Genomic DNA, 27,463 nt, shown 5'->3' with positions numbered 1-27,463 from the left:
GGGAGAACATGCAAACTCCAAAGGGGCCGTACATAAATGACGTCACGCACCTGGGGGGGGGGGGGTCAGACATTTGTGACGATGTGTGACGAGGGGAGCGGGGGGTTTGAGAAATGTGACGTCACATCAAAATGGGCAACTTTAAATAAATATAGACAACACGTTCTACTTAATTAAATAGACTTTTTAATAAATGTTTTCTCCTACAACATCAGAGTGCAGCGCCACATTAAATACGCACTACAATGACAATAGTTTAAAGCGATTTGAAGCATTTTTTTTGGGGGGGGGGGGGCAGAGCTTTGTGACGTCATATTTGAGGGGGGGGGTCTGACTTTTTGTGACGCCGTGTGACGAAGGGGGGGGGGGGGTAAAAAATCGTCCAAAATCGCGTGACGTCATGTATGGGCGGCCCCAAATGTACTGGCATAATCAGGGTTGGGATCGGACCCGCGACCTCCTGAAAACCAGGCAAGGTGGTTAACATCTCCTAGCCACCGTAATGGGCGTGGCAATCAGCTCACCGTGTGTCCGGGTTGAGTCTTCATATTCTTAGGTTTTATCGGTAAAGTCACGTTGGTAAAAAATTGAAATTAATAAAAGTAAAATAAAAATATCTCTTGAAATCTCTCATTTACCTGATACAGCTATCGTGCTGTGACGGTTCCACCTGAAGACGGAAGCTTGTGTTGCCTCCGAAACGTCGTGATTTTTTTTTAATTTTTATTTTACTTTTATTAATTTAAATTTTAAATTTTTACCTACGTGACTTTACCGAAAAAACCTAATAATATGAATCATTGCAGTCACGAAAGCTTCAAATCTAGAACGGGTTGAGTCTCCCAGATATTTGGTGGCTTCGTCCTCTTAATCTCAATCGCTCCGAACTCAATATAATTAATAGAACCACTACGTTGAAAACCCAACAGTGACTATTGTCCTTTGTGTAAACTATTCCTTGCCATAGCAATGTGGAATTGCCACCACTGTCCAACGCTGGGTTGAGACTTTGAGGCAATTTCATTGTAAAATAAAAAATAAAAAAAACATCTGACAAAATTCTCATCGTCATCGTAAATAAATAAAGTAAAATGATTATAATATTTTAGTTGCCAGACTTGTCTCCATATCTCACGAGACGCGTTAACTTGATTAACATCACATTCTTAGGTTTTTTTCGGTAAAGTCACGTAGGTAAAAGATTAAAATTAATAATAGTAAAATAAAAATAAAATTATATGATTTTATTTTTATTTTATTTTACTTTTATTAATTAAATTTTTTTACCTACGTGACTTTACCGAAAAAACCTAAGAATATGAATCCTTGGAGTCACGAAAGCTTCAAATCTAGAATTGATTAACATCGATCGCTCTTCGCTTTCTCTCACCTCATTAATTCAACTTCATCTGCTCCATCTTTTTGGTTCTTTCGGTAAAGTCACGTAGAAGGGAAATAATAAAATAAAAAAATAAAACATAATAAAATACAATTCTCACGACGTTTCGGCCACAACGCAAGCAGCCGTCCTCAGGTGAAGACCAGGTCTGTCGGAAAGACAGCGTCAGACGCTGCCTCCCCGACGTGACTTTATCGAAAGAACCAAGAAGATGAATCCCTGCAGTCACAAAAGCTTTAAATCGAAATTCATCTGTTTCGTTGACCTCCTGACCTCCGTCTACTGTAGGCCCCGACTCATCCCTCCACCTCTTCTGCCAGGCTGTTCTGCACCACCTCATCCGCCTTCATCTCGCCACGCTCCACCTCCTCTGACCTCACCTCCATCTCCTCCACTGCCTCCTGCTACCTCCTCCTCCACACCAACCGTCCATGCCTCCTCCTCTTCCTCCGACATCTCTGTAACCCGTCCACTTCACTTCCTTTCTCAACATCCTCCACCTCCTATCGCCTTGTTACTCCTCCACCTCATTCACCTCCTTCACCGTCCATTCTCACCTCCACCCCATCTCCTTATCCACCTCGTCAATATCCCTTCTGCTACTCGTCTATTTCCAGCACCTCTTCTCAACCACCCACGCTCGCACCCTCCTGCTGCAACTCTCCTCTACCCCTCTTCTACCCCCATGCACCTCCCATCCTCCACATTTCTCTTCCACCTTTAACTTCCACCTCCCATTCCCTCCATTCATCTCTCTACCTACATCTCCTCTAAATCTTCTGCCCCTCCACCCTCCTCCTCCATCATCATCATCATCTTCATCTCTCTCATAAGTCTTCCATATATTTGTTTCCCTTGTCTCTCCACCACCTACACCAATGGAACCTCATTTGCCAGTAAAAATATGATAATTGTTTTTTTACCCTTCTATCTGGCAACAAAAAAAGGTGTCAGTTTAGTTGCCAGATAGAAGGGTAAAAGACCAATTATCTCCACCACCCCTTCAACACCATTTCTACATCCTCTTCCACCTCTTCTTCCTCCTCCTCCACCTCTTCCTCCTCCACCACCACCTCGTGCACCCATCCGCTAAACCCCGGCCGCACCGGCATCACAGATGTCCCGCCAGATCTGCGCCGTCGCTTGCCGGGGCAGCAGTGCATTCCTAGGCGGCAGCGTCGCCTTCACCTGCATCGTCTCCTGCATCGTCTTCATCGTCTCCTTCATCGTTATCGTCGACCCGCCCGAGGCCCAGGCGCGCCTCTCGGCGTCCGTGAGGGCCCTCCACGCGTGAGGGCCCTTCAGGAGGAAGAGGGCTCCGTGGGCGTACGAGTAGTAGGCCGCATCCAGGCCTCCCCCGGGGTGGTCCCCGCCTGGGCCCAGCAGGGCCGGGAACACGGAGCGCAGGGCCCGCGGAGGGCCTGGGGACACGCGGCCCAAGCGCACGTTGAACACCGTCACCTGGGGACGGCGAGAGGCGAGGGGTGCGGGGGGGTGGGGGACGTCGGGAAGAGAAGTGGGGGGACGGGGGAACGAGTCAACGGTTGGCTACGTACGGTGCTAAAGAATTCTCACGACGTTTCGGCCACAACGCAAGCAGCCGTCCTCAGGTGAAGAACAGGGCTGTCGGAAAGACAGCGTCTGAATGTTGGAATTTCCACCACTGTCTGAATGTTTCAGACGGTCTTCTCGACAGACCTGTTCTTCACCTGAGGACGGCTGCTTGCATTGTGGCCGAAACGTCGTGAGAAATATTTTATTGTTTTATTTTTATTATTTTATTATTTCCCTTCCACGTGACTTTACCGAAAGAACCAAGAAGATGAATCCCTGCAGTCACGAAAGCTTTAAATCGAAATGTAGGTACTAAAGAAGTTCAACATAGTGTATATACAAGAGATGTGACAGGAGGTTTGGCAAATAAAACAGCTGTTAAGATGTTAAAACACTAAACATAATCCTTTTTGCAAGCAATCCTGTCTGCGTGAACGACAACGTACTTGCGGTGACCATGCAAACAAAAATCATGCTCTGATCATAATAATACTATGTGCATTGTCTTTGAAACTGATCGGTCCACAGCGCGGAGCCCTTGAAAGTGCGGGGCCCGTAGCTACTACATGTGTATCTGCTACATATGTAGTAGCTACACATGCAGTACACATGTAGTAGCTACTACACATGTAGCTACTACATATGTAGCTTCTACACGTGTAGTAGCTACACATGTAGTACACATGTAGTAGCTACTACACATGTAGCTACTACATGTGTAGTAGCTATACATGTAGTACACATGTAGTAGCTACTACACATGTAGCTACTACACCTGTAGTAGCTACACTAGTAGTAGCTACTACACATGTAGCTACTACACATGTAGTAGTTACACTAGTAGTAGCTACTACACATGCAGTAGCTACACATGTAGTAGCTACTACACATGTAGCTACTACACATGCAGTAGCTACACTAGTAGTAGCTACTACACATGTAGCTACTTGTGCTACTAGGATCATCCGGCACTGCGGGGAGTGTAGGGGGTTTGGGTGCGTGGGGGAGATTTGAAGAAACTCACTCCACTCCCTTTGAAGAAGTAAATGTTCTGGTCCCTGCGGTCGAAGTAGGCCGTGTCGAGGGGGTACGGGACCCCTGGGAATCCCTCTGAGATGAGTCGGGGGTAGGAGACCCCTTGGGGGTCTCGCACGAAGGCTTGGTCTCGCTCGCTGTCGTAGCGCCAGTAATAGGACCCTACAAAGACAAAGATCACCCTTTATAGCCTTTAGCTATAGACTGTTGGGACAAGTGCTGTTCCTGAGTAGCACATATGAAGGGCTGGAACGGCACACGAGGGGGTGGGTGGGCCAGCACCACGCACGGCCGCCTTTGTCTCCCTCGTGGCGATGTTTTTACGCACCGCGCCAGGTACTCATTTGAGGCTGAGTCGACCTAGGGGAGGCCCAGGACCGGTTCAGATAATCGTCGCTGGGTGTTCGCCGTGAGCGGGAATCGAACCCGGGTTCGTAGCGCAGCGCTCTAACCGCTACACTACCGCTCCCCACAATACACACAGACACACAGGAACATACCGATACAGATACACACACAGGCACACACCGAGACACACAGACACAGGCACACGTTAAACACTCTTGCACACGTGCAACGACGTTACACCAACGTACATGTGACGGACGCTCGTATTCACGCAAACAAATATATAAACACAAATACGTTTGCCCCAAGTATGATTGAACAGACTGTTGGTGGCAGGGCAAAGATCGGTAGGCGAGAACCGATTTAGTCCGACGGCGCACGAGGGGGCGGTGTAGCCAGCACCACGCCCGGCCGCCTTTGTGATGTTGAAGATGATAGCGATGCTGCTGCTGATGGTGATGATGATTATAATAATCTTGATGATGATGCTGGTGCTGATGATGATGAGAATAATCTTGATGATGATGATGAGAATAATATTGATGATGATGATGCTGCTGGTGCTGATGATGAGAATAATCTTGATGATGATGATGGTGCTGGTGTTGATGATGATGATAAAAATCTTGATGATGATGCTGCTGCTGATGATGAGAATAATCTTGATGATGATTATGGTGCTGCTGCTGATGATGAGAATAATCTTGATGATGATGCTGCTGCTGCTGCTGCTGATGATGATGATGAGAATAATCTTGATGATGATGCTGCTGCTGATGATGAGAATAATCTTGATGATGATGATTGTGCTGGTGTTGATGATGATGATGATGATAATAATCTTGATGATGATGCTGCTGCTGCTGATGATGAGAATAACCTTGATGATGATGATTGTGCTGGTGTTGATGATGATAATAACCTTGATGATGATGATGGTGCTGGTGGTGGAGCGGCTGGTGCTACGAAAAGCGGCGACCCGAGTTCGATTCCCGCTCACGGCTAACCACCAGTGACGTTTATCTGAACCGGCCCTGGGCCTCCCCTAGGTCGACTCGGCCTCAAATGAGCGCCTGGTGTAGCGGCGTGTAAACACTCGGGAGACAAAGGCGGCCGGGCGGTGCTCGCCAACGGCACTTTCCCCAACAGTCTGCTGAGGCTATACGGGAGGTCTTTGCCTTCACGTACGAATGCTGTGTGCGCGCGCACGTGTCTATACCCGTGCGTGTACGCCTTGTTCCGGCAGTGTCACCCCCCCACCCCCCGCCATCTGTATCTGTATCAAGAAATCACAATTCACGTCCTTGGCGAGAGCACAAACGGCTGGATTCCTATCAACTCATTAATCGCAGCGAGCCTCCGTCGAGTAGCATATTACAGCTCGCACTCGTGCGTCCCTTTCATTCCGACCGTATAATACGTTCTGCTGATGACTCTCCATTCAGCGGACAGCGGCCACACGTAACGCTCTAAATACCAATGCGCTCGTGTTTGTCCGAGTTCGATTCCCACTCACGGTCAACATCAGCGACGATTCATGATTATCTGAGCTGGTCCTGAAGCCAGACACGGACAGACACAAAGACAAAGATCCCCCGTATAGCCTTAACACGCTGTAGGACTTTGCTGTTTTTTCCAGGATTTTTTTTATGTTGCGTGTAGTCATTTTGAAGATGTTTTCTTGTTCATGTTTTTTGTTTTGTTGCGGTTGCACCCGAGTCAAGAGCCGCATGGCTCACAGGGTTATACCTCTTCTTCTTGGTTCTTTCGTTAAAGTCACGCAGAAGGGAAATAATAAAATAATAAAATTAAACATCATAAAATAATAATTCCCATAAATATGCTAAATTCCTCTTGATATGCAAATTCCTTTGTCAAGGCGCTCTTCCCCCTCCAACCCATATTATATATATATACGCTGCCAAGCCTGTTGGTGTTCATTCAGACGCTGTCTTTCCGACAGACCTGTTCTTCACCTGAGGACGGCTGCTTGTGTTGTGGCCGAAACGTCGTGAGAATTATTTATCATGTTTTATTTTTATTACTTTATTATTTCCCTTCTACGTGACCACTTTACCGAAAGAACCAAGAAAGATGAATCCCTGCAGTCACGAAAGCTTTAAATCGAAATTTAGGGTTATACCTAATAAATGAAATGAAACTGAAATGTACGGGCAAGTGCTGTTAGCGAGACACAGGCACACACACACACACGGAAACCCCGGTGACGATGGTGATGATGGTGATTCATAATCAACTTTTTTGGGTTTAGATCGCGTTATTTATAAATGTGTCGTAACCCTCCACCACCCGACACGGCCAATCAGTAAAAAAGTGTCACGTTGACAAAAGACAAATAGTTCACTGCTTTAGCCCACCGGTGTGTTGAAGCGTGAAACCACAACATTTACAATTTGAGTACGACGTTTCGCTGGTAATCGCATCCAGCATCATCGGGCAATCTATATATATAAAATCGTGAATGTCTGTCTGTCCGTCTGTGTGTGTGTGTGTGGATTTCGGACCATACGCACTTTCATTGGACGGCGGTTGCCCCTGGCAACGGCTAGCGACGCCTTCGCCGCTTCATTGGACCTGGCAACGGCTAGCGACGCCTTCGCCAAGGGCTGCAGTTTCATTGGACGGCGGTTGCCCCTACCAACGGCTAGCCACGCCTTCGCCACTTTCATAGGCTCCGTAAATAATTAAATAATAGCCATTACACAGTATTGTTGGAGCGCTGAGGGGGGGGGGGGGAAGGCACGCCACCCGTACCCTGCCTCTGCCGGGTGGACAATTTAGGCGAGGCCGCAGGCTCTGCACGCTACTAGGCCTCGACACCCACCACGCCACTCTGAGGTAAATTCATCAAAGTTTTTCCTACTCTTCACTCCACCCCCACCACAATGTGTGCAATTAATATTACTTTTAAACCCAACGCGCCAACAATCAATTACTTAAATGTTCACTGTACAAATAGTCATTAAGCTGGGTCAGCGCACTGCCAGTCTATCATGTAGACTGTAGCCTGCTTATTAAGCTCGGTGAGCGTACTGCCACTCTATCATGTACACTCTAGCCTGCTTATGAAGCTGATTGCGTGTACTGGCAGTCTATAATGTGGACTGTAGCCTGGTTATTATAATCGATTCTTTATATGTTCTTTGTACAAATAGTCATTAAGCTGGTTGAGCGACCCCAGTTCGATTCCAACTCACGCCCACCACCGCTGACGATTATTTGAAACGGACCTGGCCCTCCCCTAGGTCCACTCAGCCTCAAACGCGTAACTGCTGTCGTGTGTGAACATCGTCACTGGGGAGACAAAGGCGGCCGGGCATCGTGGATCCAAGTCCCGGGCGAAGCCGGGTCATGTGTATGTGTGTATGTGTTCATGTGTATGTCTGTGTGTCTATGTATGTGTGTATGTATGTGTGTGTATGTGTTTGTGTGTGTGTGTATGCATGTGGGTTTTTTTCTATGTCTTTATGTGTATGTCTGCGTGTCTGTATGTATGTGTGTATGTACGTGTGTGCATGTGCTTGTGTGTATGTATGTGTGTGTCTATGTATGTGTGTATGTGTTTCTGTGTATGTATGTGTGTGTATGTATGTGTGTTATGTGTCTGTCTGTGTGTCTGCATGTATGTGTGTGTGTATTGTGTATGTGTTTGTGTGTATGTATGTGTGTGTTTGTGTTTATGTGTATGTCTGTGTGTATGTATGTGTGTGTATGTGTGTGTATGTGTTTGTGTGTATGTGTGTATGTATGTGTGTGTATGTGTTTGTATGTGTTTGTGTGTTTACGCTCGCATTACACAAATGTGTTGCAGGTCTAAGGCGTTCCTCGCACAGCATTGCCGCTTTATTATTTCAGTCGTTTACTGCCTTACGCACCCTGAAAGTCGTGTGTGTCTGCAGCAAGCGCGTGTATGTGTACCTATGGACGCGCGCGCGTGTGTTGTGTAGGGGGAACGGTAGTGTAGTGCTTAGCGTGCTGTCTGTGTCTGTGTGTGTGTGTCTGTGTGTGTGTGTCTGTGTGTGTGTCTGTGTGTGTGCGTGTGTGGTGTGTGGGGAGCGGTAGTGTAGTGGTTAGCGTGCTGTCTGTGTGTCTGTGTGTGTGTGTCTTTCTGTGTGTGTCTGCGCGTGTCTGTGTGTGTCTGTGTGTGTGTCTGTGCGTGTGTGGTGTGTGAGGAGCGGTGGGTGTAGTGGTTAACGCTACGCTGCGCTACAAACCCGGCGAACCGAGTTCCATTCCCGCTCACGGCCACCACCGGTGACGATTATTTGAACCTCCCCTAGGTCGACTCAGCCTCAAACGAGTAACTGGTGTGGCGTATTAACATCGCCACTGGGGAGACAAAGGCGGCCGTGCGTGAGTGGTGAGGGAGGGAGAGTGGTGAGGGAGGGACAGTGGTGACGGAGGGAGAGTGGTGAGGGAGGGACTCAGCCGCAAAACGAGTAACTGGTGTGGCGTATTAACATCGCCACTGGGGAGACAAAGGCGGCCAGCCGTGGTGGATACAAGTCCCGGGCGAAGCCGGGTAGTACAGCTAGTTCTAGTATATAATTACAATAACTCCCCCCTCAAATCTTTGCACCTGATGAGTTAATGATGACGTCACCCTGCTGCTGCTCTATATAAGAACGGGAGACACAGCAGAGCCTCACCATTCTGGCGAATTGCCCGATGATGCTGGATGCAATTACCAGCGAAACGTCGTACTACTCAAATTGTAAATGTTGTGGTTTCACGCTTCAACACACCGGTGGGCTAAAGCAGTGAACTATTTGTCTTTTGTCAACGTGACACTTTTTTACTGATTGGCCGTGTCGGGTGGTGGAGGGTTACGACACATTTATAAATAACGCGATCTAAACCCAAAAACGTTGATTATGAATAATATTCGTCGCGAAAGCCTACGTGTTAAACTGATGATGGTGATGATGATGGTTGTGATGTTGGTCATGGAACCTCTGAAGAAATAGGCGCAGTCCTGGCTCCAGGTCCACGCGTGCACAAAGGCGTCGACACCGCCCGGTGGCAGCCCCCGCCAGCCGGCTGCGATGGGCCGCGGGTCTCCGTAGCGAGTGCGCTGACTGCGGTTCTCGTAGAGCCAGTACCAGGCGGAGCGCAGGAAGAACGTGTTGTAGCGTGGGGGCCCCGTGGGGTCGTCGGGCGAACGGCGGACCCAGTCCAGCACCACGTCAAAGCGCCCCTCGCACACGCCTAGAGGGGGGGGGGGGGTTAAGGAAATGTTAACTTTACTATGGGAACCTCATTTGCCAGTAAAAATATGATAATTGTTTTTTTAGCCTTCTGTCTGGCAACAAAACTGACACCTTTTTACAAGGAGTCACGTTTGCATAGACCGCAATGCCTGCAGTCTTTGAGTTGTGCGCCTTTTGGCGTCATCGGGTCCACCAACCCATGTGAGACTAGGCTCTAAGGAAAGCTGTCTCGGGTGTGGACCAATCAACTTCAAGGACAGTGCACATTATCAGAGTTATGGTCTTTTGTTTGTATTATGACTGCAGGTATTGCGGTCTATGCAAACGTGACTCCTTGTAAAAAGGTGTCAGTTTTGTTGCCAGATAGAAGGGTAAAAAAACAATTATCGAGATGTTAACTTCTAGATTCTTGAAGCTTTCGTGACTGCAAGGAGTCATAGTCTTAGGTTTTTTCGGTAAAGTGACGTAGGTAAAATAATAATAATAATACATAAATATTAAATGACTCAATGAAATCACGACGTTTCGGAGGCAACACAAGTAAGTCTCCGTTTTCAGGTGGGACAGTCAGAGATAAATTTACTGTATCAAGTGAATTTACTGATACAGTAAATTTAGCTGTGACGGTCCCACCTGAAGACGGAGACTTGTGTTGCCTCCGAAACGTCGTGATTTAATTGAGTTATTTTATTTCTAGATTCTTGAAGCTTTCGTGACTGCAAGGATTCATACTCTTAGGTTTTTTTGGTAAAGTCACGTAGGTAAAAAAATTAAAGTTAATAAAAGTAATAATGGAAATAAAATAAAATAATAAATCACGACGTTTCGGAGGCAACACAAGTCTCCGTCATCAGGTGGGACCGTCACAGCTAAAACGTGATAAACACACCATCCTAAAAATACAGCACCATATTTTAACACTGAAGCAGTCACTGACTCGCAACAACTTGCAATAATAAGTGACAGAGTTAATTTCGGGTAAAATCAATGAAAATGGGGTATGCCGATAGCATAAAATGAGATGTGATAGAGCAAATCTGAGATCAGATTTGGAATCGGCACCCTGAAATTATTCTAAAACAGCTGCAAAAGTCCAGGCCAGAATTTTGTTTTTGTTTTTGACCAGTGTAATATGAACGTGTTTAAGCAAACAGATAGTCCACACCGCCGGACAATTTGACTCATTTGAAGGCCAATGTAGACACATTATTATCGAGCCTTCACCCCCTAGCCCCCCGTTTCCTATGCGTACATTGTCAGTACACCCCCCCACACGCACGCGAACGCATTTGGTTTAAACCCCCCCCTCCCCCTCCATGCGTACGCACTGAATGGATGACCCCCAACCATACTCGTTGGTTCGTTCGGTAAAGTAACGTAGGTAAAAAATAAAATAAATCACAACGTTTCGGGCGCAACACAAGCGTCCGTCATCAGGTGACGGATGCTTGTGTTGCGCAAGATTGATTTTATTTTCGTACCTACGTGACTTTATCGAAAGAAGCAAAGAGTATGGATTTCTCCTTCTTGTTTCTTTCGGTAAAGTCACGTAGAAGGGAAGTAATGAAATAATAAAAATAAAACATAATAAAATAAAATAATATAATATTTTATTATGTTTAATTTTTATTATTTTAATAAAAATAAAACATAATAAAATAATATAATATAATATTTTATTATGTTTTATTTTTATTATTGTATTACTTATTTTATTACTTCCCTTCTACGTGACTTTACCGAAAGAACCAAGAAGATGAATCCCTGCAGTCACGAAAGCTTTAAATCGAAAAAGTATGGATTTCCTGCAGTCACGAAAGCTTCAAATCAAGATTGACCCCCGAACACATCACGCGTGTGCCCCGTACCCCGTCGCCTCTCGTCCACGCCGCACCCAACCGTGCGTCCTCGTTCCACCATCACGCTCCAACTCATTCATCCTTCTTGAATTTGGAGCTTTCGTGACTGCAGGAATTACTCTATGGTTCTTTTGGTGAAGTCACGTCTAAAGATAAAATAATAAATTAAATAATAACATACGACGTTTCGATTGCAACACAAGCAACTTACTTTACCAGGCGTGCTTCGTATTCATTGACATGTTAATTTTTTCTCTAACCCCTCCAACTCTCTCTGACACCGTCCCCTCTGTCTATTTAAGGCCTCGCCACAGAGACGATCTCCCTCTCTGTGCCTGTGTTACTCTCTCTATGTATCTTGGTGATATCTGTCTGCCTATATGTCTGTCTATAGTTTTCTGGTTAAAATGTTTGTTGCTATTTCATTTATACTTGATGATGATTGCTTGTGTTGCAATCGAAACGTCGTATGTTATTATTTAATTTATTATTTTATCTTTAGACGTGACTTTACCGAAAGAACCATAGAGTCATTCCTCCTTCACCGACCCGCTGGGAAATCACGCGGCTCCATTCCCAGCCTCACCGTCCCTCCATCCGTGCCACCGTCACCTCCGCCGTGGATGGCGCGTCTGTGATTATGATGATGGTAGTGGTGGTGATGTTGGTAATCGTGATGATGTTGGTGAAGGTGATGTTGGTGGTGATGTTGGTGGTGATGGTGATGTTGGTGATCGTGATGATGATAGTGAAGGTGATGTTGGTGATCGTGATGATGATGATAGTGAAGGTGATGTTGGTGTTGGTGATCGTGATGATGATGATAGTGAAGGTGATGTTGGTGGTGATGTTGGTGATGGTGATGTTGGTGATGTTGGTGATGTTGGTGATGGGGATGTTGGTGATGTTGGTGATGTTGGTGATGGTGATGTTGGTGATGTTGGTGATGGGGATGTTGGTGATGTTGGTGATGGTGATGTTGGTGATGTTGGTGGTGTTGGTGATGTTGGTGATGTTGGTGATGTTGGTGATGGTGATGTTGGTGATGTTGGTGATGTTGGTGATGTTGGTAATGGTGGTGATGTTGGTGATGTTGGTGATGGTGATGTTGGTAATGGTGGTGATGTTGGTGATGTTGGTGATGGTGATGTTGGTGATGTTGGTGATGTTGGTGATGCTGATGTTGGTGGCATCGCGTCTCACTGTAGAGGTGCTGGACGGCGCGTCTATGATGATGATGGTAGTGATGGTGATGTTGGTGGTGATGTTGGTGATGGGGATGTTGGTGATGTTGGTGATGTTGGTGATGGTGATGTTGGTGATGTTGGTGGTGTTGGTGATGTTGGTGATGTTGGTGATGTTGGTGATGGTGATGTTGGTGATGTTGGTGATGTTGGTGATGGTGATGTTGGTGATGTTGGTGATGTTAGTGATGTTGGTGATGTTGGTGATGTTGGTGATGGTGATGTTAGTGATGTTGGTGATGGTGATGTTGGTGATGTGGTGATGTTGGTGATGGTGATGTTGGTGATGTTGGTGATGTTGGTGATGGTGATGTTGCTGATGTTGGTGATGGTGATGTTGGTGATGTTGGTGATGTTGGTGATGGTGATGTTGGTGATGTTGGTGATGTTGGTGATGCTGATGTTGGTGGTATCGCGTCTCACTGTAGAGGTGCTGGACGGCGCGTCTATGATGATGATGGTAGTGATGGTGATGTTGGTGGTGATGTTGGTGATGGTGATGTTGGTGATGTTGGTGGTGATGTTGGTGGTGATGTTGGTGGTGGTGATGTTGGTGATGTTGGTGATGGTGATGTTGGTGATGTTGGTGATGGTGATGTTGGTGATGTTGGTGATGATGGTGATGTTGGTGATGTGGTGGTGATGTTGGTGGTGGTGATGTTGGTGATGTTGGTGATGGTGATGATGGTGATGATGGTGATGTTGGTGGTGATGTTGGTGGTGATGTTGGTGGTGATGTTGGTGGTGGTGATGTTGGTGATGTTGGTGATGTTGGTGATGGTGATGTTGGTGATGGTGATGTTGGTGGTGATGGTGATGTTTGTGATGGTTATGTTGGTGATGGTGATGTTGGTGGTGATGTTGGTGATGTTGGTGGTGATGTTTGTGGTGATGTTGGTGGTGGTGATGTTTGTGATGGTGATGTTGGTGATCTCGGTGATGTTGCTGATGTTGGTGATGGTGATGTTGGTGATGTTGGTGGTGATGTTGGTGATGTTGGTGGTGATGTTGGTGATGTTGGTGATGTTGGTGGTGATGTTGGTGATGTTGGTGGTGTCGCGTCTCACCGTAGAGGTGCTGGACGGCGCGTCTGTGATGATGATGGTAGTGATGGTGATGTTGGTGGTGATGTTTGTGATGGTGATGTTGGTGATGGTGATGATGGTGATGTTGGTGGTGATGTTGGTGGTGATGTTGGTGGTGATGTTGGTGATGTTGGTGATGGCGGTGATGTTGGTGATGTTGGTGATGGTGATGGTGGTGATGTTGGTGATGTTGGTGATGTTGGTGATGGTGATGTCACCTCTCACCGTACAGGTGCTGCACGGCACGTCTGTCCTCGGGGTGCAGCTCACAGACCTCCCCCTCGGCCCCCCCCCTCGCCCTCCCCCCCGGCCCCCCTCCCGGCCCCCCCCTCCCCCCCGCCGGCCCCTCCCCCGGGGTACTCGGGCAGCATCACGGAGCCGCGCAGCAGCGCGTGGCGCAGCCCCAACACGTGACCGATCTCGTGCACGGCCACCTGGCGCACAGAGACAAAGGTCCCCCGTGTAGCCCTTGGCGCACTGTTGGGCAAGTGCTGCAAAGCGAGCAGCACCTATGATAGAGACAAAGGTCCCCCGTGTAGCCCTTGGCGCACTGTTGGGGCAAGTGCTGCAAAGCGAGCAGCACCTATGATAGAGACAAAGGTCCCCCGTGTAGCCCTAAGCACACTGTTGGGGCAAGTGCTGTAAGCGAGCAGCACCTATGATAGAGACAAAGGTCCCCCGTGTAGCCCTTGGCGCACTGTTGGGGCAAGTGCTGCAAAGCGAGCAGCACCTATGATAGAGACAAAGGTCCCCCGTGTAGCCCTAAGCACACTGTTGGGGCAAGTGCTGTAAGCGAGCAGCACCTATGATAGAGACAAAGGTCCCCCGTGTAGCCCTTGGCACACTGTTAGGGCAAGTGCTGCAAGCGAATAGCACCTATGATAGAGACAAAGGTCCCCCGTGTAGCCCTTGGCGCACTGTTGGGGCAAGTGCTGCAAGCGAATAGCACCTATGATAGAGACAAAGGTCCCCCGTGTAGCCCTTGGCGCACTGTTGGGGCAAGTGCTGCAAGCGAATAGCACCTATGATAGAGACAAAGATCCCCCGTGTAGCCCTTGGCGCACTGTTGGGGCAAGTGCTGCAAGCGAATAGCACCTATGATAGAGACAAAGGTCCCCCGTGTAGCCCTTAGCAGACCCTTGGGGCAAGTGCGGCAAGCGAGCAGCACCTATGATAGAGACAAAGATCCCCCGTGTAGCCCTTAGCACACTGTTAGGGCAAGTGCTGCTAGCGAGTAGCACCTATGATAGAGACAAAGATCCCCCGTGTAGCCCTGGGCACACTGTTGTGGCAAGTGCTGCAAAGCGAGCAGCACCTATGATAGAGACAAAGGTCCCCCGTGTAGCTCTAAGCACACTGTTGGGGCAAGTGCGGCAAGCGAGCAGCACCTATGAAGGCCGGCACGGCACATGAGGGTGTGGCGTGACCAACACCACGCCCGGCCGCCTTTGTCTCCCCAGTGGCGATGTTTGCACACCACCGCACCAGGTACTGATTTGAGGCCGAGTCGACCTCGGGGGAAGCCCAGCGCCCGATTCAGATAACCGTCAGCGGTGTCGACCGTGAGTGGGAATCGAACTCGGGTCGCCGGGTTCCGATGCGCAGCGTCGCGCTAACCGCTGCGCCACCGCTCCCCGCGCGCGCGCGTTGTGTCTCTGTCGCTCACCTTGAGCAGGCTGATGCCCCGGGCCTCCCCGAGGCCCCTGAAGTCCTCATCGTCGTCAAAGTGGACGTCCCCCAGAGTCCAGGCGTGGGCCACCTCGCGGCCCCAGCCGTCAAAGGCATGCGGGCAGCCCAGGTGGCGGCCTGGGGTGGGGAGGGGTGGTCACAGTCAGGGGATGGTCACGTGGGGTGTGGTGGTCACGTGGGGTGTGGTGGTCACGGTGAGGGGATGGTCACGTGGGGTGTGGTGGTCACGTGGGGTGTGGTGGTCACGGTCAGGGGATGGTCACGTGGGGTGTGGTGGTCACGGGATCGTCACGGGGGGTGTGGTAGTCACGAGCAAGGCGGTAGTCACCCACGGGGGAGGAGCCCTCACCCGTGCCAAACCCCAAGCGGATGTCCACGTCTCCGGGCGGGGACGTGAGGTCCTCCTTGAAGACGAGCGGAGCCACCTCGCTCCACATGCGGAACGCGAGGCGCACCACGGCCCTCTGCTCCACAACGCTCAGCCTCGTGCTGAAGCCTTCGCTCAGGAGCCTCCAGCGCACCACGCGGGCCGCGAAGGCGGCCGCCGGCGGCGGCGCGGCCTCCCCCCCCTCCTCCTTCTCCTCCTCCTCGGGAGAGGCCCTGGAGGTCGACGCGAGCCCCCCGGGACCGTCGACCGGGCCCCGGAGGTCGCGACGTCGCCTCGTCTCGAACTCGTGGAGGCGACGAGGGAGGCGGCGTTTGGGACGTGACGGGAGGGCCCGCCTCGAGCGCCCGGCGCTGCGGGCGACGTCAGATTTGGTGGTGGTGGTGGTGATGGTGGTGGTGGTGGTGATGAAGGGAGGTGACGTGGGGCGGTTGGTGATGGTGGTGGTGGTGTCGGTGGAGGGACGTAGCGTGGATGCGTTGGTGGTGGTGGTGTTCATGATGGTGGTGATGGTGGTGGTGGTCATGAAGGCAGGTGACGTGGAGCGGTTGGTTATGGTGGTGGTGTCGGTGGAGGGACGTAGCGTGGATGCGTTGGTGGTGGTGGTGGTGTTCATGATGTTGGTGGTGGTGGTGGTGGTGATGAAGGGAGGTGACGTGGAGCGGTTGGTGACGGTGGTGATGAAGGCAGGTAACGTGGAGCGGTTGGTGATGGTGGCGGTGGTGATGGAGTGATGTAGCGTGGATGCGTTGGTGATGATGGTGGTGGTGTCCATGATGTTGGTGGTGGTGGTGATGAAGGCAGGTGACGTGGAGCGGTTGGTGATGGTGGTAGTGTCGGTGGAGGGACGTAGCGTGGATGCGTTGGTGATGATAGTGGCGGTGGTGATGAAGGCAGGTGACGTGGGGCGGTTGGTGATGGTGTTGCCAGAAGTGTGAGTGGTTGTGGAGATTTTGGGGTTGATGGTGGTTGTGGTGGTGGTTGTGGTTGTGGTGGTTTGAGTGTTCGGCACGAGCGGCGTGGATGGTGAATGAGTGCGGCTTCGGTCGTAGGCCGTGAGGTTCTTGTTGGCTGTCGTGGTGGTGGTGGTGGTGGAGAAACGTGGCGCGGATGTGTTGGTGGCGTTAATGATGTTGGCGGTGGTGATGAAGGGAGGTGACGCGGAGTGGTTGGTGATGGTGTTGGCAGGAGTGTGAGCCCTCGCGGAGATGCTGGGGGTGATGGTGGCTGTGGTGGAAGCCGGTGATGTGGAGGTGTTCGCGATTATGGTGACGGAGGGAGGCGATGGGGAGGTGATGGTATTGGGGTCGGTGGTCGTGGCAGCGGTGGCGGTGGTTGAGGTATGTGGCGTAGCGGTGGTGTTCACTGCGGAGGAAGACGGTGTGGAGGTGTTCGTGATAGTGTTGGGGGTGACGTTAACGGTGGATGTGGTGGAGGTGATGGTGGAGGTGGTGGCGGTCGCTTCGCTGGAGGAGATCGAGGCGGCAAACCGATCAGCTGCAGGAAGGCGGGAGAGTCGGTGTCAGCGGAACGCAGCGACGGCAAAAGTGGAGCAACGAGACCTTTCGATCGTCCACACATCCAGCAACATCGCAGGTGACATTGGAAACAAAGACAAAGGCAAAGACAAAGATCTCCCCGTATAGCCTGTGACAAGTGCTGTTAGCGAGTAGCACCCCAATCACCTGCCGCCTCTCCCGTCTGCCTGTCGGGGACACCGCAACGCGGCTGGCTCATCGCCTCCCTGGTCCCGGGGTCCAGGAGGCCCGTGACCTCGAGGCCGTGCGCCGCCTGGAACCTGCGCAGGGCATCGGCCACGGCTGGGCCTACGCCGACGAAGAACGCCACCCCCGCTCGCCCCCCCGCTCGCTCGCCCCGCCGTGACGCCTCCTCTTGGGGCCCGGCACCCGCCTCGGCTCCCCAAGCGGGCAGCTCTGCGGAGTCCGAGTGGGCTGGCTCCGAGTCGGGCTCCACGGGGAGTTCGTCCGGGACGGGGTTGGCAAAGTCGAGGTCATCCCAGGGGGCGGTGGCGGGGTCGGCGTCAGCGTGTCCAGAGCCCTCTCTCCACGGCACGGGGTCCAGCCAGCCGTACCGAGCCAGGAAGATCTGCCCGCGAACAAGTTCGGAGTTCAGATCGCGATTGTTTGGCTTTTGGAGATCACATCTCTCGAAGTGCCCACGTGACGGCATCATTGTTGTTCGCAAAGGCAGTCGACACGGTATGTGAATATAGGGTTTGATTGCGAGAGGCGGAATTTGGTCAAATTAACGCGATCTGACCCAAAAAAAACTTTATTATAAATCGGCATATTTCATTTCGCGTGGTGTCGAAATGTTACGTATCAAGCACCGGCTATAGTAGGGGTGGTGGGTGGGTGGGTGGGGTGGGTGGGGTGGGTGGGGGTGGGTCGAACCTTGACCCTTGCTCCTCACCTGAGCTGCGCGTGCAGAGATGGGCGGTCTCGGAGGTCGCAGGCCAAGACGGAGCCCTCGGAGCTCACTCAGATCCCTGCCTAGGCCTGGGGCCGCGTTGTCAGCGGCCCCCGGGGTCGAACCCAGACCCGGTAGGAGGAGCAGGAGGAGTAGGGGGGGCAGGCAGGAGGCGGCGAGGGAGGCCCAGCAGAGGCTCGAGTCGCGACGAGACATGAGGTCACGTGGAGGTGGTGGAGGCCCCGTGTGTAGTGTTGAACTTCTTTCGCACCACCTACGCATTTCCAAGTAGTACTAATCGCATATCTGCATTTCCCATAAATATGCTAAATTCCTCTTGATATGCAAATTATTTTGTCAAGGCGCACTTCCCCCCTCCATCCCAGCTTAAATAGTCGCTCCAAGCCTGGAGTGTGTCATTCAGACTCTGTCTTCTCGACAGACCTGCTCTCCACCTGAGGACGGCTGCTTGCGTTGTGGCTGAAACGTCGTGAGAATTATTTTATAATGTTTTATTTTTATTATTGTATTATTTCCGTTCTACGTGACTTTACCGAAAGAACCAAGAAGAGGACCTTCTTGGTTCTTTCGGTAAAGTGACGTAGAAGGGAAATAATAAACAAAATAAAACATAATAAAATACAATACAATGTTTTTTTATTATTATTATTATTTCATTATTCCCCTTCTACGTGACTTTACCGAAAGAACCAAGAAGATGAATCGCTGCAGTCACGAAAGCTTTACATCGAAATTTTTTTCGCACCGTACGCAGCCGACCGCCTTGATCGGAGGCGCGGGAGAAGAGACAATAAACTAAAGATAACAAGCAGATCTTAAGAATTCTAGATTTGAAGCTTTCGTGACGCCAAGGATTCATATTGTTAGGTTTTTTTCGGTGAAGTCACGTAGGTAAAACATTAAAATTAATAAAAGTAAAATAAAATAAAAATCACGACGTTTCGGAAGCAACACAAGCTTCCACCTGAAGACGGAAGCTTGTGTTGCTTCCGAAGCGTCGTGATTTTTATTTTATTTTACTTTTATTAATTTTAATGTTTTACCTACGTGACTTTACCGAAAAAACCTAAGAATATGAAAAAGATCTTAAGAAATTAGTCTGTCAATCTAGATGATGATGATGATTTAAAAGTGCAGAGTTGCAGTGGTTCCCTAAAATCGGAAGGAAGAGCGTTCCAGACGGCCGCAGAAGCGTCGTCTAAAAGCGCCGCGCGATGCGGTGACCACGGCCGTCTCTGTCCGATGGCTCGCAGACAAAAGCCGCCGCTCTGCTGCTGCTGCGGGGATGATCACCGGAGTTCGCGTGCTGGTGGTTTGTGCTTCTTGACGAGATCAGCAGCAGGGCGTTGTGGTTCATTTGTGGCAAGCACTTCGTGTGCAACGAGTGCTACTTTAATACTTTAAACGCACGAAGCTCATTGTTATCGCAGCATCTCAGTGTTGTGTGTGTGTGTGTGCGCGCGTGCATGTGGCCGTCGATTCCCGCTCACAGCCAACGACACAAGTCACGATGATTTGAACCGGTTCGTAGCGCAGCGCGCTAACCGCTGCGCCACCGCTCCTCCACACTCACGACAACAACAACTACAGTAATTCTAGATTTGAAGCTTTCGTGACTGCAAGGATTCATATTCTTAGGTTTTTTCGGTAAAGTCACGTAGGTAAAAAATTAAAATTAATAAAAATAAAATAAAATTAAAATAATCACGACGTTTCGGAGGCAACACAAGCTTCCGTCTTCAGGTGGAACCGTCACAGCACGATAGCTGTGACGGTAGCTGATACAGCTATCGTGCTGTGACGGTTCCAACCTGAAGACGGAAGCTTGTGTTGCCTCCGAAACGTCGTGATTTTTATTTTACTTTAATTAATTTTAATTTTTTACCTACGTGACTTTACCGAAAAAACCCGAAGAATATAACAACAATTTTGACGACGACCAAACAACCACGCACACGGCGGTGGCGCATTGTTGGGATCTGGGAATGAAGTGCGCCACTTTTGCAAACGGTCATTCATCCTTTATCGATCGCAGCTGTGAACGAGTGATTGCCGATGCTAGTTGCTGGCCGCCTGGCGTCACGAACGCTTGGGCTCATGTGCTCGGCAGCGGCGCAAACGCGCGCGTGCAGGCGATGGCACGTGGGCAGCAAAACAAAGACAAAGATCCCCCGAGTAGCCTTGGCAGATCGTTGGGGCAAGTGCTGCTAGCGAGCACGTATGAAGGGCCGGCACGGCGCACGAGGGGGGTGGGTGGCCAGCACCACGCCCGGCCGCCTTTGTCTCCCCCCGCGGCGATGTTTTTACGCACCGCACCAGGTACTCGTTTGAGGCTGAGTCGACCTAGGAGAGGCCCAGGGCCGGTTCAGATAATCATCATTGGTGTTGACCGTGAGCGTGAATTGAACTCGGGTCGCCAGGTTCGTAGCGCAGCGCTAACCGCTCCACCACCGCTCCCCACACGTGGACACAAATGCGCACACACGCACGCGTCTATACGCGCGAAACGCACCTGATTATGATGATTATGACGATAATCATAAAGTGGTGATGATGGTGGTGTTTGGTGATGGCGATGGCGGTCCTGTTTATGATGATGGCTGTGATATTGATGATGTTAGTGATGCCGCTGCTGATGATGATGGTGGTGGTGAATGTGTCCGTGATGATGGTGTTAGTGATGCTTCTGCTGATGATGATGGTGGTGATGAATGTGTTAGTGATGATGGTGTCAGTGATGCTGCTGATGATGATTATCGTGATGGAAGTCGTGGTGTTCTTGACGATGGTGATGGTGATAGTATTCATTGTGATGGCGATGGTGTGAGTGTGAATGATGATCGTGGTGTTGTTAGTGGTGCGATATGATGATGATGATCATCATCATCATCACCACAGTTATCGTGCTTACTGCTGATGATATAATGGTGATGTGGTGGTATTCGCGATGATGATGATAGTGTTGGTGCCGATGATGACAGTGTTGGTGCTGATAGTGGAAGCATTAGTGACGATAGCTTAAGTGCTGACGACAGTGTAAGTGCTGATCGTGATAGTCTAAGTGATGGTAGTTTGAGTGATGATGATGATGATGATGATATTCTTCTTTGTGCAAATGATAATATAAGTGTTGATGATAGTGTTAGTGGCGGTGATAGCATTAGTGATGGTGGTGTTGGTGCTGCTGCTGCTAATGATGATGGTGGTGTCAGGGACTGACTGACCTGCTCGCTCGCTCGCTTCGCCCACCTCTCCGTTTGCGTCTTCTCGTGACCGGGAGGGTTCGAGAGAAGACGACAAGAAATAAGATGTGTGACGTCACCACACACACACACGTGTAAACACACACGTACACACACACACGTAAATAAAGCCAGGGGTAAACACACACACACACGTGCACACACACACGTGCACACACGCAAACAAAGCCACGCGTAAACACACACGTGCACACACACACACGTACACACAGGCACACGCAGGCTATCAACAGACACACGTACACACAGACATGGGATAACACACCAAATGCAAAGATCCCCCGCATAGCCCTCAACAGACTGTCGGGGCAAGTGTTGTTAACCAGCAGCTATGCAGGCCAGGCACGGCACACGTGGGTTAGGGCCAGGGTGGCTGACACCACGCATAAGGTACTCGTTCGATGCTGAGCCGACCTAGGGGAGGCCCGGAACCGGTTCGCATAATCGTCAGCGGTGTCGGTGGTTGTGAGCGTGAATCGACAGCCACATACAACGCACGCACATGAACTCTCACACGCTTCGGCAATGCATACAGCGACGAGCTCGGTGCAAATAAAGTTTGCGCACAGAAAGCGCATGCCACAGATGAACCACAACACCCTCGCTGGTCTCGTCCAGGAGCACAAACCACCAGCACGCGAACTCCGGGGGTCATCCTCGCATCGCGGGTGCTTTCAGATGCGCTTCTGAGGCCGTCTGGAACGTTCTTCCTTCCGATGTTATGAAGTCACTGGAGCTATGCACTTCTAAATCATCATCTAGATTGGCAAACTCATTTCTTTAGAACTGCTTTTGTTGTGTTGAGTTTGTTGTCCTTCTCCTGCTCCTCCGATGAGCACGGTTGGCGATGTGCGGTGCGAAAGAAGTTCAACATACACATGTACCTCGCTGATCTCGTCCAGGAGAATAAACCACCAGGCACGCGAACTCCGGGGGTCACCCTCGCAGCAGCAGCAGCAGCAGCAGCGGCGGCGGCTTTTGGGCTGCGAGCCATCGAACAAAAAGACGGTGGTGGTCACCGCATCGCGGGGAGCTTTCAGATGCGCTTCTGCGGCCGTCTGGAACGTTCTTCCCTTCCGATGTTATGAAGCCACTGGGAGCTATCCACCTTTAAAATTGTCATTATGATTGACAAACTCGTTTCTTTAGAACTGCTTCTTGTTGTTGTGTTTAGCTGTCTTTCCACCGCACCTCCGATTAATTAACCGCGGTTGGCTACGTACGGTGCGAAAGAAGTTGAGCATCTATACAATGAGCTTTGAGTTGGTTGGATAAAGTACTCTTAACGATGCAACCTCAGTAACCTCTCTCACGTGGCTAAATAAAGAGCCAATTCGTTCTAAACGATATCTCCAGTCATTAGACCTCCTTTGCCAGTACCAAAATATAATAATAGGGGTTTTCCCCTTTTTTCTGGCAACAAAACTGAAACCTTTTTACAAGGAATCATGTCTGCATTAACCACAATACTTGTGGTCAAAATGCAAACAAAAAACAAACTCTTATAATATAGTGCATTGTCCTTGAAACTGATTGGTCCACACCAGAGACGGCTTTCTTTTGAGCCTTGCCACTATCAAAGTAATGAGGGCTTGATAGTGCGTTGTCTTTGAGCTGTACGCCTTTTGGCGTCTTCTGGTCTAGCACCAATTGAGACGAGGCTCAAGAGAAAGCTGTCTCTGGTGTGGACCAATCAGTTTCAAGCACAATGCATACATTATCAGAGTGTGTTTTTTGTTTGCATTTTGACCACGAGTGTTGTGGTTAATGCAGACATGATTCCTTGTAAAAAGTTTCAGTTTTGTTGCCAGAAAAACGGGGAAACCCTCTATTATGACCTCTCCAGTGTTTAACTAAAATCGACAATAAATCGATCTCTTATTCGTGTTAAATAAAGTGAAGACGACCTCCGCGTTGTGTTTCACTATAACCGGGGTTCCGTAAAGCGACGTCACGTGGGTGAATCTAAACGGGGCTCTCTCTCATCTCCTCCAACAACGCAATTCGAATCAACGCATTCGGCTGAACGCATCGTGACAACTTAAACACAACTCAGTTCGACGCCCTAAACTCCTTCGCTGACACCCAGAGCAGGGCCGGATTGTCCTCGTAGCACAAGTAGCTACATATGTAGAAGCTACGGCCTCCGCACTTTCAAGCGCACTTGCTCTATTACTATAGTACTATACCGCCTTCAACTTTTATGAATGACTGGGTGTTTAAGGGTAACGATTTGTCGCATTATCTGGCTGTATAGCAAATGAAAAAATATAATTACTTTACTATGCAAGTAAAACATTAGTTTTTCAATATTTATAGATATTTTTTATTTTTTATTTAGGGCCCCTTTATAACATAATGCAACAGGCCCGCACCAGCTTAGTCCGGCACTGCACCCAGAGCAGGACCACGTTGTCCAAGAGGCCATAGCAGGCACTGTGCCTAGGACCTACGAAAACTGAATGGGCCTACGAAAAATAATAATTGTTGACCCATGTTTTATTTTGTTTGTATATGATAAACAAAATTCCAGATATCTTTTTCAATAAATATATTGCAAGGATAGTGCAACAGTGTACATTCAAAGAGGCATGTGAATCAGTGTTTTTTCTCACACATCGAGCGACAAATAAACCACTGGAGATGCACTTTTTGAGATGTTTTTTTTTCATTGCAAAGTAAGAAAATAACACCTTCATATTGTGTCTTTCGCACGCGATCTCATTCTCAACAGAGAGCAGTGCGCGGCGTGGCTGTGCTACGCGTGCGACAAGCGGAGTGACACCGGCGGTAGTAGCGGTAGTGACATGGGGCAGCAAAAGTAAACAACTTTAAATAAAAAAAATCAAGATTGTTAGACGGTCGCTTGTGTTGCGATCGAAACGTCGTCATCTATTATTTTTTCCTACCTACGTGACTTTACCGAAAGAACCAAAGAGTATGGATTCCTGCAATCACGAAAGCTTCAAATCAAGATTGTTTTTATAAAATTAAAATTAATAAAATCACGACGTTTCGGAGGCAACATTTAGCTGTGACGGTTCCACCTGAAGACGGAAGCTTGTGTTGCCTCCAAAACGTCGTGATTCAATTTATCTTAAATTTTTTACCTACGTGACTTTACCGAAAAAACCAAAGAGTTTGTTTTTGAAAGTTTATCACCGATGGCCGACGAAACAGAAGTGCCTCGGACCTACAATAACCTTCATCGGGCCCTGCCCCAGAGGGCTTCGTCACCTCTGCCGCTCCACGCTCCCCCCTCTTTGACAAACCTCGCCTTAAATCGCGCTTACGAGACTTCGCAATTACCCGCGAGGGTGGTGTTTTTTTTTATAATTCTCTTCAACGCGCAAAGCACACAACAGTGGCGGCAACAACAGCAGCAACAACAACTATTTGCCATCGAATCAACGGGGAAATGTCATTTCCGTCCGAGCGCCTCGCCGGCAAACGTGGCAGAACACGCGGACGCAAATGCCGTCTGAATTTGCAGCCCGGCGTCAGTTTCCTTGCAGCAGCAGCACCAGCAGCAGTGCCGGATGAAGCGAGTGCGGGGCCTGTTGCATTATATTATTAAAGGGTCCCTAAATAATAAAAAAACACACGTAAATATAAAAACACGAAATTTTCACTTGCATAGTGAAGTTATTGCATTTGTTTAATTTGCTATACAGCTAGATGATACGACAAATCGCTAACCTTAAACACCCAGTCGTTCACAAAAGTTGAAGGCGGTATAGTACTATAGTAATAGAGCAAGTGCAAAATCGCTGAACCGGAATTGATATCTTCAAAGCATTTAGCGCGGGGCCCTTGAAAGTGCGGGGCCCGTAGCTACTGCATATGTAGCTACTTGTGCTACATATGTAGCTACTGCATATGTAGCTACTTGTGCTACAAATGTAGCTACTTGTGCTACTGGGACAATCCAGCACTGGCCACCAGCAGCAAATAGGAGCAGTCATATTTGCTGCACGTCAACTGTGTGACCGATTGAGCGTCACGCTCCGACAGGCAGCATGCGAACCTACCTGGTTCACTGACTGGGATGGAGTGGCTGTAATAGGGTTGCCACCTGGCCCTGCTTTTCCCCGGATCGTCCCGGGAAATCCCGTAAGAAGTTCCCAGGAGACATTGAAAAGTCCCCGCTTTTGTCGATTTGCGTGGTGATAATAACAGCAACAACAATGTGAGACCAACACTCAAGTCAAGGCATTTACCTGTCCCGTAGTTCTCTCCTGTTATTTGTGAGATCATCTTCTTCTGAAACTGCTTCGGAGCATTTTCCTGATAATGATTATTTTATTATAAAGACAGAGAGAGAGAGAGAGACACACACACCTAGACACACAGAGGCACACTCAAGCTGGCTGTCAACAGACACAAAGACAAACGTCCCCAGTGGAGCCTTTGACAGACTCATGGGGCAAGTGCTGTTAACGAGTAGCACATATGAAAGCCGAAACGACGAGCGAGGCAGTGGTGTGACCAGAACCACACCCGCACCCCGTACTCATTTGAGGCTGAGTCGCCCTAGGGGAGGGAAGCCCATGACCGGTTCAGATATTCGTCACCACCGTTGACCGTGAGCTGGCATCGAACTCGGGTGGCGCAGTGATACACAAAGACAAAGATCCCACCCCGGTATAGCCTTGAAGGCTCGGGCATTACCAGTGGTCCTCTTCACCTCTCCGGCCTCTCCATGTGATGTGAAGAAGGACCATTGCCCGAAACGTCGCCTTTTTATGTTTAAGGCCACACACGCAGACACACACACTGATGTTGTTCTTCTTGGTTCTTTCGGTGAAGTCACGTAGAATGGAAAAAATAAAATAATAAAAATAAAACATAATAATATAATTTTCACCACGTTTCAACAGACCTGTTCTCCACCTGAAGACGGCTGCTTGCGTAGTGGCCGAAACGTCGTGAGAATTATTTTATTATGTTTTATTTTTATTATTTTATTATTTCCATTCTACGTCACTTTACCGAAAGAACCAAGAAGATGAATCCCTGCAGTCACGAAAGCTTTAAACTGATGTTGTTGTTGTTGACACGGAACGAGTCGTGTTGCTGTTTGCGTGCCACAGCGAACGCAGCAGCAGCAGCAGAACCACCAAATCAATGAGTCTCGTTCACAAACACAATCACAATCATCACCACAGGGTACCCCTCGTTCTGTGAGGGTGCCGTTCGTACCATTTCGCAACCTGCGACTCCCTCTGTCACAGACTCCGTGACTCTTCGACGCGTCCACTCCGCAAGGATTCGCGTGGCTTGGCGGCTCTTGAAATCTTCTTGGTTCTTTCGGTGAAGTCATCACGCAGAAGGGAAGTAATAAAATAATAAAAATAAAACATAATAAAATATTTCTCACGACGTTTCGGCCACAACGCAAGCAGCCGTCCTCAGGTGAAGAACATGTCTGTCGATAAGACAGAGTCTGAATGACACGTCCTAGGCTTGGAGCGTCTATTTTTTTTGTCTGTGTGTGTGTGTTTACCGGATTCGCAATAAAAAAAAATATATGCCTCTTCATGTTGTGTTTTGTTTGCCGATCCCCCCGCTTGGGGCTAACCTCTGTTATCGATCTGGAATTATCATTCGATCTGTGCGGTTTGAATTCCCTTAGATGCGGCTATGCGGTCGGACGTGGGACGACATGTGTGTGTACTGTGCTGTGTATGTACTGTGTGTGCTGTGTGTATGTACTGTGTGTGTGTACTGTGTGTACTGTGTGTATACTGTGTGTATACTGTGTGTGTACTGTGTATGTACTGTGTATGTACTGTGCGTGTACTGTGTGCGTGTACTATGTGCGCCCCTGTGTGTGTGTTTTTAAAACGCATCTACTACGGCTACTACGACTGCCGCATGAAGCGAGCTCAACGTGTAATCACATCGCCCGTAACAATCA

The 27,463-nt window shown here is 49.2% G+C and overlaps 1 protein-coding gene across 1 annotated transcript in view; it reads right to left on the bottom strand.

Moving 5' to 3' along the window:
* Positions 1 to 2,488: 2,488 nt before the first annotated feature.
* Positions 2,489 to 27,463, bottom strand: part of LOC133340720 (matrix metalloproteinase-21-like) — a 47,481-nt gene continuing 22,506 nt past the window's right edge. Inside the window, exons 4-12 of the mRNA XM_061549110.1 lie at positions 17,515 to 17,935; positions 17,320 to 17,326; positions 15,794 to 16,044; positions 15,422 to 15,561; positions 14,100 to 14,189; positions 13,981 to 14,029; positions 9,311 to 9,565; positions 3,978 to 4,150; positions 2,489 to 2,860 (exon numbers count right to left, since the gene is read on the bottom strand). Coding sequence (XP_061405094.1) covers positions 2,489 to 2,860; positions 3,978 to 4,150; positions 9,311 to 9,565; positions 13,981 to 14,029; positions 14,100 to 14,189; positions 15,422 to 15,561; positions 15,794 to 16,044; positions 17,320 to 17,326; positions 17,515 to 17,935 — 1,758 coding nt within the window. The remainder of the gene's footprint in view (positions 2,861 to 3,977; positions 4,151 to 9,310; positions 9,566 to 13,980; positions 14,030 to 14,099; positions 14,190 to 15,421; positions 15,562 to 15,793; positions 16,045 to 17,319; positions 17,327 to 17,514; positions 17,936 to 27,463) is intronic.

Source organism: Lethenteron reissneri, chromosome 10, assembly GCF_015708825.2.
Source record: "Lethenteron reissneri isolate LAM-NWPU_2019-01 chromosome 10, ASM1570882v1, whole genome shotgun sequence".
NCBI classification, from domain to species: Eukaryota; Metazoa; Chordata; class Hyperoartia; order Petromyzontiformes; family Petromyzontidae; genus Lethenteron; species Lethenteron reissneri.
The sequence above is the reverse complement of the archived record's forward strand: the minus strand, read 5'-3'. Positions and strand labels throughout refer to the sequence as shown.